This window comes from Erythranthe guttata, chromosome 1, assembly GCF_056151865.1.
Source record: "Erythranthe guttata isolate IM_541 chromosome 1, IM_541, whole genome shotgun sequence".
Classification (NCBI taxonomy): domain Eukaryota; kingdom Viridiplantae; phylum Streptophyta; class Magnoliopsida; order Lamiales; family Phrymaceae; genus Erythranthe; species Erythranthe guttata.
Window position 1 is genome coordinate 6,251,156 of NC_142533.1, and position 18,052 is coordinate 6,269,207.

The 18,052-nt window shown below is 43.6% G+C and overlaps 2 protein-coding genes across 2 annotated transcripts; both read right to left on the reverse strand.

Annotated features, from left to right (window-relative positions):
* Positions 1-317: 317 nt before the first annotated feature.
* Positions 318-2,855, reverse strand: LOC105953426 (uncharacterized). The gene is made up of 3 exons (XM_088812814.1): positions 1,839-2,855; positions 1,235-1,652; positions 318-742 (listed from the first exon to the last, which is right to left on the reverse strand). The coding sequence occupies exons 1-3, from the start codon at positions 2,853-2,855 to the stop codon at positions 318-320; spliced, it is 1,860 nt and encodes a 619-aa protein (XP_088668940.1).
* Positions 2,856-10,041: 7,186 nt separating this feature from the next.
* On the reverse strand, positions 10,042-13,735 carry LOC148772704 (uncharacterized). The gene is made up of 5 exons (XM_088815414.1): positions 13,674-13,735; positions 11,944-12,170; positions 11,498-11,861; positions 10,794-11,382; positions 10,042-10,593 (listed from the first exon to the last, which is right to left on the reverse strand). Exons 1-5 carry the CDS (start codon positions 13,733-13,735, stop codon positions 10,042-10,044), a joined length of 1,794 nt encoding a protein of 597 aa, XP_088671540.1.
* Positions 13,736-18,052: the final 4,317 nt, after the last annotated feature.

Consider the following 18,052-nt stretch of genomic DNA (forward strand, 5'->3'; position numbering starts at 1 on the left):
ACTTCTCAATTGAGGTCATTCGTGTTGTTAAAGGCTTTGCCTTTTTCAACCCAAATTTACTTACCACGTTCTTGGCATATTTGCTCTGTGAGATAAATATCTCATCATCTAGTTGCTTTACCTTGTCGTTGCTCAGAACCAGTTCCCACATGTCATTTCGAGAAAACTTCTCAAGTTCCTCAAGCTTGGCTAACACCCAAAATTCATCAAGAATTGCTTATTTGATGTTTTTTGGTTCAACAATGGAAGTGAGATAGACATACCTGACCATTTCATGGTAGTCAACCTTGGGCTTATTGCAAGTTTTCATACCTTCTTTACCAGTCTTCAGTTGTGACATAAGATGTCGGCACTGATACTTCTATGATTTTGTCTTCTGGTATTTCTCTTCCAATGCTCTCAGTTTGTTTCCCCATTAGAAATTCGCCACATAAATCTGGTGTATTGGAGTTTAGTTGGGGAACACCTTTCACACAACCTGCATTGATATTTCGTGTTAGATCCTGAAAATTCAAATGCCCCAGTCGATGATAACACATATCTGTGATATCAGAGGTGGCGAGGGGACACTGTTCAACTTGGTTAGTTTGATCAATTTTATAACAATTATCAGAGGATCTATAACCAGATAGAACACACCTGTGGTTTCGATCAAACACTTCACACTTACGCTTGGTGAACAACACTGAGTCATATAGATCACATAGCTGACTTACGCTGAGTAGGTTTGATTTCAAACCCTCTACATACAAAACGTTGTCAAGGTTAGGTAATCCTCCAACATCCAAGTTACCTTCTCATTTCACAAAGGCCTTGTTTCCATCACCAAGAGTAACTTGTCCACCATATATATTTTGCAGGTTCTTTAAGTGATTAGGTACACCTGTCATATGCTTGGAGCAACCACTATCAAAATACCAAGAGTTCGTAGTACATGCTTTTAAAGAAAGAATAGCAGGAAAGCAGTTTGCATTATACTTATTCATCCATTTATTATCAGAGTATCTTCTTTGGGAACTGTGATCCCATGCAGCGGAATTGGATGATTGATATGCTAAACTCTTATTTATCAATTTCCATATTTTAAAGTATTTTGGCCTAACATGTCCTACTTTGTGACAGAAATGACAAGTTGGCACAAACTTTTTTGTATAAGACTGTGAGGCAACATGTTGTGGAGTAGGTTTGACAGTATTATTCACAAAATTAATTTTTCGATTTGGATTAGGTTTACCATCGAACTTACTCCCAATATAGCCAAGACCAAGTTTATCAGGATTTGAGGGATGAGCCTTTAAAATTTCATCTAACCTGTTTGAAGGAAGAATCGTAGTACGATTTAACTTACTGACTGATGCCTTCAACGTTGTTGGGACAGGGGAGTTGTCACACTTCAGGTTGAGGCAGGGTTCAGGATTTTTCTTGATCTGCTTTGTCTTATTGCAATCGTTGTTTCGCAAATGTCTCAGCAATTCTTTTAGATTGTCAATATCTTTCAAAGCAAAATCATGTTTTACCTCGAGTACCTCATTTTCCAATTCAAGCTCATCGATTTTGGCCTTCAGGTTGACTTTAACTGCTTCATTCTCCTCTTCCAGTTCCTTTACTTTCTCCTTCAAACGCTTGTTTTCATCACCAACCTCATGACATTTCTTTAGAAGATCATCCAGTTACTGTTGAATCATCTCAATGGAGCATTCTTCATCATTCTCTGAATCTTCTTCTCCTGTGGGCGAAAAAATTGTGTTTAAATTTCTATGATTCTCGAGATTACGAGTAGCATACCTGAGGTGTGGCGGCTCAGTGCATGTGACATCATTTTTTGTCACACCAGTAACCCTGCATGTACCACAGAAGTCAATACTTGTTTCAGCATCACTTGCTTCACTTTCATCATCAGATTCAAAGTTATCGTCACTCCAGGTTGTAGCAAGTGATTTTCCTTGCTTCTTGTGAGTGTTTGCACATTCAGCTTGAATATGACCATAGCCACGACATTCTCTACATCGAATCCCCTTCCTAACTTCTTGCTTGTTTGTAGGACTTCTGGGATGTCCATTCATTTTCACGAGTTTTCCGAAGTTTTTGGCTATTAAAGACATGGATTTTGTTAGCTTGACTTCGAGTGCTGTCATGGGAGTTGAGGGCACGGATGGTGTCGCAACAGACACGGTTTGTAAAGCGATTTTTCTCTCTTTATCCATTCTACTGATGTTCAGCTTGTTTTCAAAGGTCTGTAGATTTCCGATCAGATCTTCAAGCCGCAGTGAGTCCACATCACTTGCCTCCTCTATAGCAGTCACCTTATATGCGAACCGGTCTGGCATAGATCTTAGCACTTTACGAACAAGTTTTACTTCAGGGTAAGTTTCACCGAGGCCATGGGCTTCATTTGCGATATCGCATAGTTTGGAGTTGAAATCGCTCACGGTTTCAGTTTCCTCCATCCGAAGATCCTCAAAACGAGTAGCAAGCATCTGAAGTTTTGATAATCGAACAGAGGTTGTCCCCTCATAAGCTGTTTGTAATTTTTCCCATGCTTCTTTGGCACACTCACATGCTGAGATGATTTTGAATTGATTGATATCAACTCCATTGAATATGGCATTCAATGCTTTGGAATTCATATTTGCGGCAAACTGTTCAGTTTTGCTCCAGTCTTTTTCATGTTTCTCAATTTGAATTCCTTTTTCATCTGTGGCAACAGGTTGTTTCCAGCCAGTCAGAACTGTGCGCCATGCATCTTCATCCATTGACTTGATGAACATCTTCATCTTGGTCTTCCAATAAGAGTAATTGGTTCCAGTAAGCAGTGGCGGGCGAGTCGTGGAACCGCCTTCCATATGAGCATTCATAGTTCCTATGGAAGATAAAATGCAAATAAATCAAATTCCCAAAATCACACACTATGTATATCTAGTGAGAGGCTCTGAAACCAATTGTTGATTTATATGCCTATAGAAATCAATTAACCTAAGTTGTAACAGGTAAGTTGTGGAAACAGTATTCAGTTACAACGATAATTCTTGTGTTAACACAGTTATAAACTACTTAAAGCAAATAAATGAACACAAGGAATTAATGTGGTTCAGACACAAATGTGCCCTACATCCACGTGGACCTGCAAACACGATTTCACTAGTTCAGATTTACAGTGTACATTAATAGGACTTATTAAAAACACTAAAGACTCCCTCTTTATGTAATATGCCGTTCTTGTACACAACTCGAACTCCGTGTCTCTCTCTACAGCAGCTCCACTCCGCGTGCCTTGAACTTTCTTCAAGCCTGAACTCCCTTCAGAAAACGCGGCTGATCTCCCTTGAGATCTATACATCAAATCTGTATATGTTGGCACAGTGCAACGATGGCACAGTCCTGCTTCGCAGAACGCCTTGGCAAAACTTCGATGCTATGAAGTGGTTTTTCTCCCAAATAATGCCCACGGTTCTTGTATGTCTTGGAGGCTTATATAGCCACGAAAATAAGCCCTAAGACCTAACTTGAACCCCAAGAAATCTATTTAACTAGGTAATAGAATCCTAGTTGATTTCTACTTCTATTCTAGATAAGTACAAAAGATACCTAACTAGAATACAATACATGGAAATAAATCTAAGTCCTAATAGAAGAATTATAAGAATAGGACTCTAATAAATTCCAAAATAAATATGGAAAACAAATCTTTGCCAATCTATTAATTCCAAAACTTGGCGGATTTCCTCGATCTTCAATAGCCGGAAATATGGCGCCAACAATCTCCCCCTTTGGCATAGATTGGTCAGAATCCATATTTAACAAGAACTCCCCCTGCATATGAGATTTTCTCTCTTTGCAGGAATGATTAACTCCCCCTGCATCACATACTGTTAGTACAACAGAAGTTGCAACACATAGATGTTGTAACAGAGAAATTTCATGCAGCACAAAGTTATCCAAAACAAGCCCAAGGCACAAAATAAAGATAACCAAGGTGATATCCAAAAGGCATGAAAGTAATCATAACTATAACAGTCCTAAATAAGACATAAATTTAAGCAGTTCAAAAAGGACAACAAAAAGGTTTTTCAAGGAAACTTCCCTATAATCATAGTCGGAGAGCTGATCATTATCATGAGAATTGCTGGACGCTTTGCCTTGCAGTTGTGGACTGCCGCTTCATCATTGAAGTTTTTGCTGGGGCATGCGGAGTTTTATCTGGAGTTGTTGCTACTCCCCCTTTCCGACCAGACTGTGCCAAAGTCTTAAGAAGCTGATCCTGAATAGACAAAAATCCCTGAGCAAGCTGAGCCTGGATAGACTCCTAAAAACGAGTGAGCTCATCTTTGGTGACCACGTCAACTGGCGATGAAATAGAAGCAGAGACAATGGGATCCTTTTTCGCGCGAGAGGCCGTCTGAACAACAGAATGATTGATAGGAGGCAGATCAGCAAAATGTTCAGAAAGGACCTTACCATGGATAGTGATTGGACGGCCAGGAGGATCCAACAGAGTGGCATCACGAGTGGGCAGGCCTTGTTTGATCAAGAGCTGATATATCAAAGAAGGAAACGGCAGATGCTCACGCTCGGTTCGGGAATTGGCTAACACACCAATCTGATTGAAAATCCAATCACCAATATTGATTTTATGGTCATGAGTGATGCACCATAAAAATTCAGCTTGGGTGGGATTGAGAGTGGCATTGTGGTTAGTGGGAGACCAGTTGGAAATGCCTATCTTGAACATGACCGAATACAGTTGAGCCAGCTTAGAGACATAAGAAGCAGATTTCGGACCAGGCCATTTTTTCAAAACTTTGGCAGTGAGAACAGAGGCCAGAGTGTCCATAGAAACAGAAGGTTTGGAAGTAACCCCGTTTGGACACTTATAAAAGTCATTGATCAAAGCAGGAGTTACAGATGTAATCCTCACGTGAAGTTTTGTAAAATTCTCATTGATACAGCCAATTTCAGGAGCAACCAGATGTCATGGGTCCAGAAGCATTAAGTAAACTCTTCTTCACCTTGAGAGCAACCTCTAAAAAATGTGGTGACAAGGAATGTTAGATCAACGAGGGAAAAGGTAGGCATCACTTCAACTTTTTCTGCGAGAGTTTAGCAAGAGCTCCATTTTGAGCAAAGATATACTCCCCAATGTTGATAAAGACATCATGAGTGACGCTTCAGAGAAACCCAGCATACAGTGATCACAACGGCTATGGTGTCATTGACACAAAGGGCTTATCAGTGATTTGATTCGTACACCAGTAAACATCTTTCTTCAATTTCAGGAGCCATATTGAAAATTTTCCCTTCGCAAGTAACCGCGAGACCCAATCAATAGAGAATCAACATAAAGTTAGAACTCTGGTGAAGATTCTGATGACTCAGATCTAGTTGGATGTACGGCAGTAAAGGTAGCATAAGTCTGCTCAGAAAGATATTGGTAGCCACTCGAAGCGTATGACTCATTCTCAAGACCATAATTGCTCTCAAACTTCCTTTGAGGCCGGGGAAGCTGTGCATGGGCGCTGAAAGTAGATTCTTCAATTGCGACATGGTCTTCGCCACCAACATCTTTTGCCTTAGACATGGAAGGATCACTTTCAACCAGAATATTGTCCAGCGGATCAGAGACAACATCTTATTTGGAGCTTGGGGCTGGTGACTGCACATGTGTGAGTATGGGCTCCGGAATTGTGGCCATGAGAGAGATGAGAACTACAGAGCCCATGGTTGTCTTCACAGACTTTGACGTTTTTCCAGACTTCTTGTCGAACGGCGATGCACAGTTGTTTGTGCTTCCTCATTTCAGACCCCTCGACCGTGGCCACGTTTTAATGAATGACCCATCGAAAACAAGTAGATAAATTTGAGTAATCAAGCTGGCCAGGCTATATAGATTCCCCTAATATCTCTAAGTGGTTATAGGGTTGTAATCGTGCTAACTTGAGCTTGCGATTATATAGTGAATTTCGGGCGAGTTGTCTCCTCATGGGAGTTGTCTCGCAGCGAAGTTGTAGGAGCATTGGATGACGCGCGACTGAGGAGCGTGCGGATTGAGGTCGCTCTGAGCGATTTGTCTCCTCGTGGGAGTTGTCTCGCAGCGAGTTTTATTATCGAGCGAGGTGGCTGCACGTGGGAGTTTCCTTGCAACGGATTTGTAGTGCCGAGCGAGTTGGCTGCTCGTGGGAGTTGTCTCGCTGCGGGTTGTAGGACGGAGCGAGTGGTCTCCTCGTGGGAGTTATCTCGCTGTGGTTTCGTAGATCCGAGGGAGTTGACTCCTCGTGGGAGTTACCTCGCAACGGGTTTGTAGGACCGAGCGAGTTGGCTCCTCGTGGGAGTTATCTCGTGTGATTTCGTAGACCCGATGGAGTTGGCTCCTCTTGGGAGTTGCCTCGCAACGGGTTATATGGCGGAGCGAGTGGTCTCCTCGTGGGAGTTATCTCGCCGTGGTTTCGTAGACCCAAGGGAGTTGGCTCCTCGTGGGAGTTGTCTCGCAACGGGTTATATGACGGAGCGAGTGGTCTCCTCGTGGGAGTTATCTCGCTGTGGTTTCGTAGACCCAAGGGAGTTGGCTCCTCGTGGGAGTTGCCTCGCAACGGGTTATAGGACGGAGCGAGTTGTCTCCTCGTGGGAGTTATCTCGTTGCTGCTCTTCCAGCTCATCCTACTTCAACTATCTAAGGTGATCTACTTTTTAGCATCATCATTTTGGCGCCGTCTGTGGGAAGGCAAACACAATCACGTAGCGCACATGATGGCCTTGAGACATCTGCTCAGGGGAGTGTGACACTGCTAACAACCTCCCACCTCGTGGAGGCTCTGGCTTGTCACATCCTCCTCCCCATGCTCGGGATCTACTACGAGGCCTTCCTCGGATGTCCCACTAGATCCTCAACAGGATTCACTTCTTCCCGCCATTCGATCGGTTCAGACAACCGAGGAGGCCCTTCAACACTAGTTTTTACGCGATTTAACGCGATTTAACGCCTCGTTTTTTATGCGATTTAACGCCTCATTTCCTACGCGATTTAACGCCTCATTTCTTACGCGATTTAACGCCTCATCTCTTACGTGATTTAACGCCTCATTTCTTACGCGATTTAACGCCTCACTTCTTACGCGATTTAACGCCTCACTTCTTACGCGATTTAACGCCTCAAATAAATGACACATAAATTTTTAACGTGGAAACCCTCCAAATAAGGAGAGAAAAAACCACGGGGCCTAGCCCAGCTCGTGAAACAAATGTTTATTGATGGTATTTGCCTTACAAAATGTGTTACTTCTTCTCTCTCTCTTTTTTTTTTCTTTTTTTTTTTTTTATGCGAAGAAACGCTTCAAGTGGATTACATTCCATGCTCGTGGCAATGCTTTCCCCTCCATATATGCCAGCTCGTATCCACCGCCGGCCAGGCATTTTGTGACCACATATGGTCCTTCCCAATTAGCCTCCAGCTTCCCTGTATGTTTTAGGGCGTCAGCTCGTCGTAGGACTAGGTCACCGATCTGGAAAGAGCAAGACCGAACCCCCTGCTCATATCGAGCCTTGATCAAGTTCTTACTTCGCTCCATGTGTAAGTATGTCGCTTCTCGCAAATCGAAGATCTCATTCAACTGTGTTCTCAAGGCATCATCATTTGTCTTTTCATCGAACGTGGTTATGCGAAGTGTGTCCATTGCTACCTCCACTGGGATGACTGCCTCGGTCCCATAGGTTAACTGAAATGGCGTCTCGCCGGTGGCAGCCTTGGTGGTGGTTCGGTAAGACCAAAGGACTGAGGGTACCTCGTCCACCCTACTCCCACCTAGTTCGTCTATCCTCTTTTTTAAGCCATTGACAATGGTTCGATTCGTGGATTCAACTTGTCCGTTGGCTTGGGGGTGTGCGACCGCCACAAACTTCTGTGTAATCTTCATCTCTTCACACCATGCGCGAATTTTCTTGCCATTGAACTGGGTGCCATTATCCGATACGATGCTCCGAGGCAGGCCGAATCGGCAGCAAATGTTCTTCCAAATAAAATGCATGACCTCATCCTCCGATATTTTTGATAGGGCCTCCGCTTCGACCCACTTGGTGAAGTAGTCCACTGCAACGATGAGGAATTTTTTCCTGCCGGTCGTTTGTGGGAAAGGTCCTACCAGATCGATTCCCCATTGAGCAAAGGGGCATGGGGCGCTCATAATGGTCATTTCTTCTCCCGACTTATGGATAAGTGGAGCGAACTTCTGACATTGTATGCAACGTTGGACATATTGATGGGTGTCCTTCTTCATGCTGGGCCAATAATAACCGGCCCGATATAGCTTTTGTATGAGAGCCCGAGCTCCCCCATGTTCACCACAACCCCCTCGGTGTACCTCGTCGAGAACATGCTTTACCTCTTGGTTTCCCAAACACCTCGCTTCCACCGTGGTAAAGTTCCTTTTATATAATATCCCATGGCGCACGTAAAAGTGTATGGCTTTATAGGCCAAGCGGTGTTGTTCTCTATTTGTGCCAGTTCGTTCTCCTCTAAAATATGCGAACAAAGGTGTTCGCAAGTCGGATTCTTCGTCGATCATCATGATCCCAGGGATCGGAGTGGGGGCAATAAGGATAGAGATCTTTCTTTCGACACAATCGACAACTGATGACCCGATTTTAACGAGAAAATCAGCTCGTTGGTTGTCGTTTCTCGGGATTTGATGCACGGTGCAAGTCTCGAAAGTTTCTTGTACCGCTCTTGCTTTGTTCACATATCCTTTCATCCTATCATTTTTAACTTCGTAGTCTCCTTCTAACTGATGTATTACCAATTGGGAATCGGAGTTTATTTGCACCACCCGTGCACCGAGTTCTTGGGCGATTTCCATACCTCGGATAAATGCCTCATATTCCGCCTCATTATTGGAAACCCGTGGTAGTTTGATAGCACATTCGACTTCTATCTCCGTAGGATCGATGATTATGATCCCTGCCCCTGCTCCTGTCACTGTAGATGACCCGTCTACATAGACTTTCCACTCTTTTTCCATAGGTATTCTAGTGGTTTCTCGGATGAAGTCTGCCAACGCTTGTCCCTTGACCGAGGTACGAGGTTGATATTGAATCTCGTATTGCCCTAACTCGACGGCCCACTTGACAATTCGCCCTGAAGCTGTGGGTTGGCCTAAAGTTTGACGGAGTGGTAGGCTCGTACGGATTACCATAGTATGCGATAAGAAGTAAGGTCGGAGCCGCCGTGTAGTGAGGACTAGTGCATACGCAATTTTTTCGACTTCGGAGTATTTAGTTTCCGAGTTAGTGAGGATTTTGCTGATGTAATAGATCGGTCGTTGCTGGCTATTTACCTCTTTGAGAAAGACTGAGCTAATCGATTCATCGCCCACCGATAAGTATACGAATAAGGTTTCACCCCTCTCAGGGGTGCTAAGGATGGGCAAGCGAGTGAGCGAATCCTTTAACGCCTCAAACGCGAGTTGACATTCCTCGGTCCATTCGAACTGAGCTGTTTTTCTTAGAATTTTGAAGAAAGGCAGACTTTTATCGGCCATCCGTGATATGAAGCGAGCTAAGGCCACTACTTTTCCCGCTAGGGATTGTACTTCCTTGATGGACCGAGGAGGCGTCATAATCGTCCTTTGGGCATGCCTTGTTTAGGTCCCGAAAATCAATGCACATCCGCCACTGCCCACTGGTCTTCTGGACCAGTACTGCGTTAGATAACCATGTGGCAAATTGGATCTCCCGAATGTGTCCAATATCCAATAATCGCTGGACTTCTTGTTTAATAATCTCATCTTTCTCGGCGCCGAAGTGTCGCCGCTTCTGTTTGATGGGTTTGCACTCGGGTCGTAAGTTAAGCCTGTGTACAGCGGTGTAAGGTGCGATGCCGATCAGATCGTTTGGTTGCCATGCGAAAATGTCCACATCGGAAAGACGGTTCTAGGTCTTTGCTTATCCGGGTTTGCTTCATCATGCCGGGGACAAGGTCAATTGTCATTAATTCATCCATGGGTTGTACATGGGCAACTTTATCCTCTGGGTCAATCCGGGGGCGCTTCTCATCCCCTAGGTCTTCTTTAGTGAAAGTGTTACGTCGTCCTTTTTCTGCCATTTAACCATCTCGACGTAACAAGATCTTGACTGAGCTTGATCACCCCTGACCTCTCCTATTACCCCATCAACCGGGAATTTAAGTTTTTGGTGTATAGTCGAAGGGATCGCCCGGAAGATGTGCATCATTGGCCGACCTATCACGATGTTGTACGAGTTGGAGGACCCTTCGACAATTACGAAATTAACAGTTTGTGTACGTGTTCGAGGGGGTGCCCCTAAGGTGACGGGGATTTTAACTTGCCCGATTGGCATCAAGGACCCTCCCGTGAACCCGAATATCGGGGTTGTGACGGGGAAGATTGGGAGATCGAGTTCCATTTGCTGGAAACATTCATAAGATATGGCGTCAACAGAACTTCCTGAGTCGACGAAGGCACGGGCCACGTCATATCCACCGACATTGATTGTGATGAGGAGAGGATCACAATGAAAATCATCGAGGTCTGCTTCGTCTTCAGGTCCGAACGAGATGGTGGGATATTGGCGACATTTTGCTGCGGAGATCTGGCAAACTTCATGGTTGTTCTTGAGATTGCCGAGGTGGCATCATCTAGCTCGGTGGGTATCTCCTCCTGTGGGTCCTCCTGAGATCATCTGGATGTACCCTCGTTTCGGTATTGGTGGCGGAGGAGGGACCCGGGCAGGATTTCCGAATTGAGCCTCGCGCTTTTGTCCTCGGGGGGGGGGGGGGGGGGGGGGTCCACCTTTACAAAGTCTTCGATTTTATTATCTCTGATAAGACGTTCTACCTCGTCTTTCAAATGCGAACAATCATCTGTCGTGTGTCCATACTCGTTATGAAAACGGCAAAAGGTGCCCAGTGCCGGATTTCGGCAGGGCTCTTCTCGGGCGAATCGGGGCCAGTGCAAGTCAGCTCTTTTCTCGATTGCGCATAAGACGTGGGATAAGGGTGCCGTGAGGGGCTGATATGACCGGTATCGGGATCCTTTACCGTCTGTGGTAGTGCCTCGGCCAGGCATCACATCTCTTCGTGGTAGCGGGGGCTCCCTACTTTTCCTTACTTCGTTGGCCCGTATATTCAAGGTTTGTTGAGACTCTTCGATTTTCTGCTGTCGAGCTTCTTCTAGGTTAATGAACCTAGATGCTCTTCCCAATAAATTATCGAAATCGTGTGAAGGTTCCAGTGCTAGAGCCCGAAAGAATTCGTCATCCCTGAGACCTTGTGAAAGAGCTGCCATTAGTACCTCGTCGCTAGTAGTGGGAACTTCCAAAGTAGCTGAGGTGAACCGTTTGATGTAGTTCCGGTGACTTTCTTTTTCCTTCTGTCGAATGCTGAACAATGACAACGAGGTCTTTTTACATTTCTTTGAGCTAGCGACCTGATTCATGAAGGTCTTGGCAAAATTGCCCAAAAGAGTGTATGCTTCCGGGCGGTAACATACCGAACCAGGCTTGAGCTGGCCCAGCCAGAGTGGTGACGAAAGCGCGACATTTTACTCCTTCAGTGAGTTGATGGAGTGATGTTGTGTTACTGAATCGGCTCAGGTGTTCAGCTGGATCCGACGCGCCGTTGTATTCAAATAAAATCGGTCGATAATTAACCGGTATAGGGTCATTATCGAGATGTTTAGCGAAGGGGCTAGACTCTTTGGGAGTCCGTGTTAAACCGCTCCGCAAAGCCTTTAATTCGTTTATATCCCGCCTCAAACTATCGACCTCGGTCCTGACGCCTTGACTGTTGCCTTCTCCATTTTCCGAGTAACTATCGCACTCATCCTCAGCTCGCTCTTCGTTCGGGGGGCGCCTAAGGTCTGTTACCCTGGGGTAAAGACTGAGTGTAATTCCGGATGGCTGTAGTGATCATGACCTCAACCTCGTCTTTGGTGTACATACGCTCGTTAGGAGGTTGAGCCGGGGCTGTGACCGGTTTTTTCGAAATGGCTTCACCACTTTCAAATTCAAAAGAAGGACTGCCCGAGAAGGGAGGAATCTGGCCTTCTTTTTCGGGCGTGACCAGGCTGCATCCTGACTTATCCTTCAGGACAGACGACGGATCGGCAATGGGCGTGTCGCGAGCTGCTGCATCTAATTTCTTTTGTAAGTTTCGGGCGATGGTGTCTCTGTTAGAGTAGGTGACCAACAAGCCAACCTGTGGCTGTGGTCTTTCGTATTTATTATTGTAATAAACGAACCTTTATTCGTATTAATGATAAAACACATTGGCATTCTATATCTTTGTCCCTTTGTCACAAGCATAGATATAGTCCTTAGAGTTATTACAAGTACTAGTAATTGATCGTTAGGATCGTGAGATATTTACTTAAGTATTATAACTGTTAAACGTGTTCCTAGTCGAAGGGTTACGCCACTAATGAGGATATCGGCCTTTCCCATTAAGACTAGCACTTAGTGTATGTGTACTGCATCTCATCAGTAAACGGTATTGTGATATCGGCATGCATAAGTGGGTGCTCGTAAGTTGACGAGTTCACTGAACTCCCTCACCCTAGAAATCTCTAAGTGGTTCCCAATAATCGAGTAGAGATATCTATGGTATAGTTGTACACCATTAGTCCTTATGACCTAGACATCACCGTGACTTCACTAGAGGACCAGCTGTATCGTGACCTGTCCCTGAGTTCCACCGAGGACCATCCCAAGGGCCAGTGTTCGTGCAGTCCGAAATCTAGTGGGAGGTCTGTGCATTGTAGTCGGGGATTCGATCGCTAGAATAGTCTTGGATGTCCTGTGTGTTCTGAAAGTTTGTAATCATTCTAAGTCTCTGGCCAGAGCTGACTAAGTGATGATTAGAGAATTCGATTCTCTAAGTCATGCACGTAAGGATTACAACACTTAGAACGATCGCACCGTCATCGAACATATAAAGAGGTCTCGATGAACCAATGCCTCTAGTTCGATCGGGACATATGAATCGAAGGGACCGTACTGTACGTTAACTATATCTGAAGGTTCTTGCAGGCACTTCATTTGTATCTAGGGAATCATGACGCGTAGTTGCTAGACGCCAATCTTGATTCGTTGGGTGGTTAAGGTGAAACGAGTTTCATCTTAATCGTAACTCTAAGGGGACGAGTTTTGACCACAAAGGGTTGTGGGCCCACGGCTAGCTTACACCTGAACCATCGAGGGTCACACTGCTCGTGCACATGAGATCTTTGAATAAACGGTCAGAGATAAAATGGTTTATCTTTGCATGATTGGAAGTCAATATGATTGGGTCCAACATTCGTAATTTGGAATTATGAATGAGAATAAGAAAAGGAAAAGAATAGGCGAAAGTTGTAGTGAACTTTCTAAATCGGGAAGTTTCCAAATTTAGAAAGTGCACTGAACTAGGGTTTCCACTTTTGGAAAGTTGGAAAATGAAAGATGGCACTCGTAATGACGAGGACATTATAATGAATCCGAATATGTAATTGTTACGATTTTCCGATCATTGAATTGAGAGAGACGAGCAAGTGAAGGAACTAACGAGCTTGAGCTGTTGGGCCCGGTCCAACTTAAGCCCGTTAGGGTTTTATGCAAGGGACTATAAATACATGATTTATAGGTCTTGCACAAACACACAACACGTCCAAAACCCTAGCCGCTCCCTCTCTCACGCTCGGCCATCTCCCCTCGGCCACCGCGCCATCGTCGCCGGAAAATCGCCGGAATCGGCCATCCGTTGGCCGATCTCTTTCGGTATTCCTTTCCTTCTTTCTTTTCTTCCGTTATTCTGACTATTACGTGTCTAGTGCCACGTGTTTAGTAGATCGAAGTATACGAGGTGAAATCCAAGAGGAGGAAGATTGAAGAATCGAAGATGCGAGAAGGCAATTCTGAAAAACTGCTCTCGGATTTTCTGCGCTGTCCAGCGAGAAAATTCGCCATAAATCAACCGGTGATCGGATGGACGTGAAATTTTGACAGCAGCTTCACGACTCATAAATCTACCATCGTCCAGAAGGAATTATTCATCCAGTAAATACGCATGGAGATACGGAAGTCGGAGCAAGGCTGTAATTTCAGATCAGCAAACAGATTGGATCAATAGGAGTGGGAAGAGCAGCTAGCCATCTTCTCTGCGCGTGAGATTCACGCGCCGCCGTGGCCGTCTCGCCGCTCTTGCCGCTGCACCGCTGCTGCCCCGATTGTACGGATTGGTTTCCGTAGCAATCTCGACTTGCTAAGTGCGCCTACCTCACGCTTCAAGAGGTAATGTTTCGAATCTATTGTCATTCGATTCGGTTACGTTTAAATTAATATATGCATGTTCGTTTTAATAAGAAACTTGTATGACTTTATGTGTCTACATGAAATTGGTTTTATTATTGCGAGCATGATTATTTGATTTAAACGCGAGCATGCTAATTGATTTAATTTCGATTAAGTAATCAAGCATGTTGTTGTTTTAATTTCGCTGGAAGCGCAAAGGTACGCAATTAATTGATTTAATTTGTCGGGCATGTGCTTATGTGCTTTAAAGTCGTTTAAATCGCATAAAATTTTTGTTTTCCGCTGCGTACACGTGCCCGAAACCCAAGAGTGGTATCAGAGCTCGTTGCGCAATTAATTGCGTTCGTTTTAATATGCATGTTCGATTTATTAAAGTAGTGATAGTCGTATTATGTAATTGGGAGTTTTCGTAAGTTTAAAATATTTTTGAAATATTGTTTAGAATTTTTCCAGCTTTAAAATTGTTTAAAATTGGAAAATCGGATCTGAAATTGTTTTAAAACATCGGTTTTTTTAATTGTTCGGATCGAACCGGTCGAACCGGCCGGTTCGATGGTTGTGCACGATTTAGTTGACCGAATCCACGTGGATTCGGGTTGGTCAGACCGGTTCTCGGTCCGACTGACCCGGCCCACTGATTTGGGTCAGCTGGACCAGACAGAACCGGACCGCTTCGGTCCGAACCGGTCAGACCGGTTGGGCCGAACCGGTTCACTGAAAATAAAAAAAAAAAAAAAAAAAAAAAAAAAAAAACAAACAAAATTTATTTCAGATTTCTAAAATTAAACTTAAAACAAATTGATTTTAATTTTTGGAAAATTATTTTCAATTAATCCCAATTAGATAATTGGATCGACAATCATCTATTTTAGTAAATAGGTGTTAGATTAATTAATTAATTTAAATTGTTAAATTGATTTCAATTAATAGAACACATATATAATATTGATTATATATTCAATTTAATTAGTAGTACCTCAACATTATTTGAATGATTTATGCTAGTTGAGGTTCTATAATTATTTTGAAAAACTCGATAATTAATTAATGTAATTAATTATGAAATTAGGTCGTATGTTCCTCTTAGGACAATATGCGCTTCCATATACCTTTAGAGAACATAGATGTAGGAATCACATAGACCAATCCAAAACCTTCTGATGAGATAAAACTTTTAAATAAAATCCCTCATTCTTAATTCAATTAAGAATCATTTCAAGCTATAAAGAAAAACCCAATCTGTTGAGTTATTTCTTTCCTTCTGCCAACGGTTGGATTATGTGTAGCCCTTTACTATAGTGCAGTAAGCCGTGTTAGCGGGGAGTGCTATGGTAGAGTAAGCTGTAATTCAATTGACATAATGATGAAGGTAGCCATAGAAAAGGGTTATGTTGGATTAACGTGGTCGGCTAGATTAACTAGGGACTGCATTAGTTTGGCATAATCAAGTTCTATGAGCATCTTTGATTGGTAGGTTAGACTTGACACACGACGATTTTGATATTCGCGAGATTAACTTAGGTCATTATCAAGTGTGAGGAAAATTAATTTAGGGTCATATTGTGGATATGATTGATTGTGATCTACCTTTGGGCAAATATAATCGGGCTAGATTAACTACGGGTTATATTTGTCTATTGGACCTAAAGCCCATTAAGAAAAATCAGTTTTCTCGTTTGTCTACTAGAGGGAAGTGGAACTCGATAAAATTAGTGGGAGAACAATTAAATAACATAAGTCCAAACATTTAATTGTAACAATCATTTAACGCGAATCTCTAATAATCCTCTTCTCTATATGTCTCAGATAATTATGTCTAAGAATCCCATAATGTCAATCCTCGACAATAAACTCAATGGCCCTAATTACCTAGATTGGTTGCGTAGTCTTAAGCTTGCGCTAACTGTTGAGGGGCGTCTCTATGTTTTGAACGAGAGACTTCCCGCCACTATACCTGCTACAGCGACTGATGCTGAAAAGGAAACTTATGAAGTTTGGAAGAAAGATGACACTCATGCTAGGTGCTATATGATAGCCGCCATGGAGCCCGCGCTTGCGAGGAAATATGAGTCTCACTTGCATGCTTTCGATATAAAGGCTCATCTCGATAGCATGTATAGTGAGAATATTAGGGCATCGAGGTACGCTGCTACAAAGGAGTTGATCACGGCGAGACTGCGCGAAGGGACTTCGGTCCACGAGCACTGTCTCAAAATGATCACTCTCCTTGAAAAGCTAGTGAATCTCGATGTCACCCTCCCGGCCGAGCTCTCGTTGGATTTGATCCTGTTGTCTCTTCCTAGTTCCTATGAATCGTTCATAGTGAACTTCAACATGAACAAACTAGATCCTCCCTTGGATGAGTTAATGAACATGTTGGTCAGTTTCGAGTCCACCATTAAGAAAGAGAAGTTTGTTCTCATTGCTGCTACTTTTGGAAAGAAGAGTTCTTCCCAAAAGAAGATAAAGGAAAGAGTTCCCTTCCCAAACAGCAAGTTCGAAGTTGGTGAAGGTAGTGGGGGCCCCTAAGGCGAAAATCAGCAAAACGTAAGGAGATAGATCAAAACCCCGCACAACTTTGGCACGCTAGATTAGGTCATGTCTCTTTAAGAAGGATGAACGATTTTGTCAGTGAAGGATTGTTCTCTTTGGAGGACGTGAAATCACTACAAACTTGTGAATCTTGCCTTAAAGGGAAAATGACCAAGTCACCCTACAAAGGGAAAATGGAACGAGCCGAGGGTCTTTTGGATTTGATCCATACAGACGTATGTGGTCCACTAAGTGTTAGTGCGAAGGGTGGATATAACTACTTCGCCACCTTTACCGACGATTATTCTAGGTATGGGTATGTGTACTTGATGAAGTACAAGTCTGAAACATTTGAAAGGTTCAAAGATTTTAGGCATGAAGTAGAAAAGCAACTCGGACGAAGTATTAAGAAGCTGCGATCCGATCGTGGTGGAGAGTACTTGAGCATCGAGTTCATTGACTATCTAAAAGAAAATGGGATACAGTCCCAATGGACTCCACCGGGAACTCCTCAACTTAATGGAGTATCCGAACGTCGGAATCGAACTTTATTAGATATGGTTCGGTCAATGATGGGGTTCACAAACTTACCGGCATACTTATGGGGTCATGCACTTCGTACTGCCGCGTATTTGCTGAATAGAGTTAACACCAAAGCAGTTAAATCCACACCTTATGAACTTTGGCATTCCCGGAAACCCAATTACAAACATATTAGGATATGGGGTTGTCCCGCTTATGTGAAGCGATTAGTGGGAGATAAGTTGGATAGTAAATCCGACTTGTGCTATTTTGTGGGGTATCCCGAAGACTCAATGGGATACGAGTTTTATTATGTCAAAGAAGCAAAGACGTTTGTTTCGAGAAATGCCACCTTTTTGGAAAGGGAATTTCTATCCGATAGAAAGGGCAGCATGATAGAACTTGAAGTAGTTCAAGAACCACAAAGTGAAGTTCAAACGCAAGAACAAGTAATCGAACCAATACAACAAACCACTAATATACCTCATGAACCTACGGTACGTAGATCCGAAAGAGTTCGGAAAATGCCGGATAGGTTATTCCTCCTCGAAAATGATGAAGATCATGTTGATCTTGGACGAGATCCAAGAACATACAATGAGGCCGTATCGGATGCGGACATGGGACATTGGCTAACTGCCATGAAATCCGAAATGGACTCCATGTACTCCAACAAGGTATGGACCTTGGTAGATCCACCTAAGGGAAT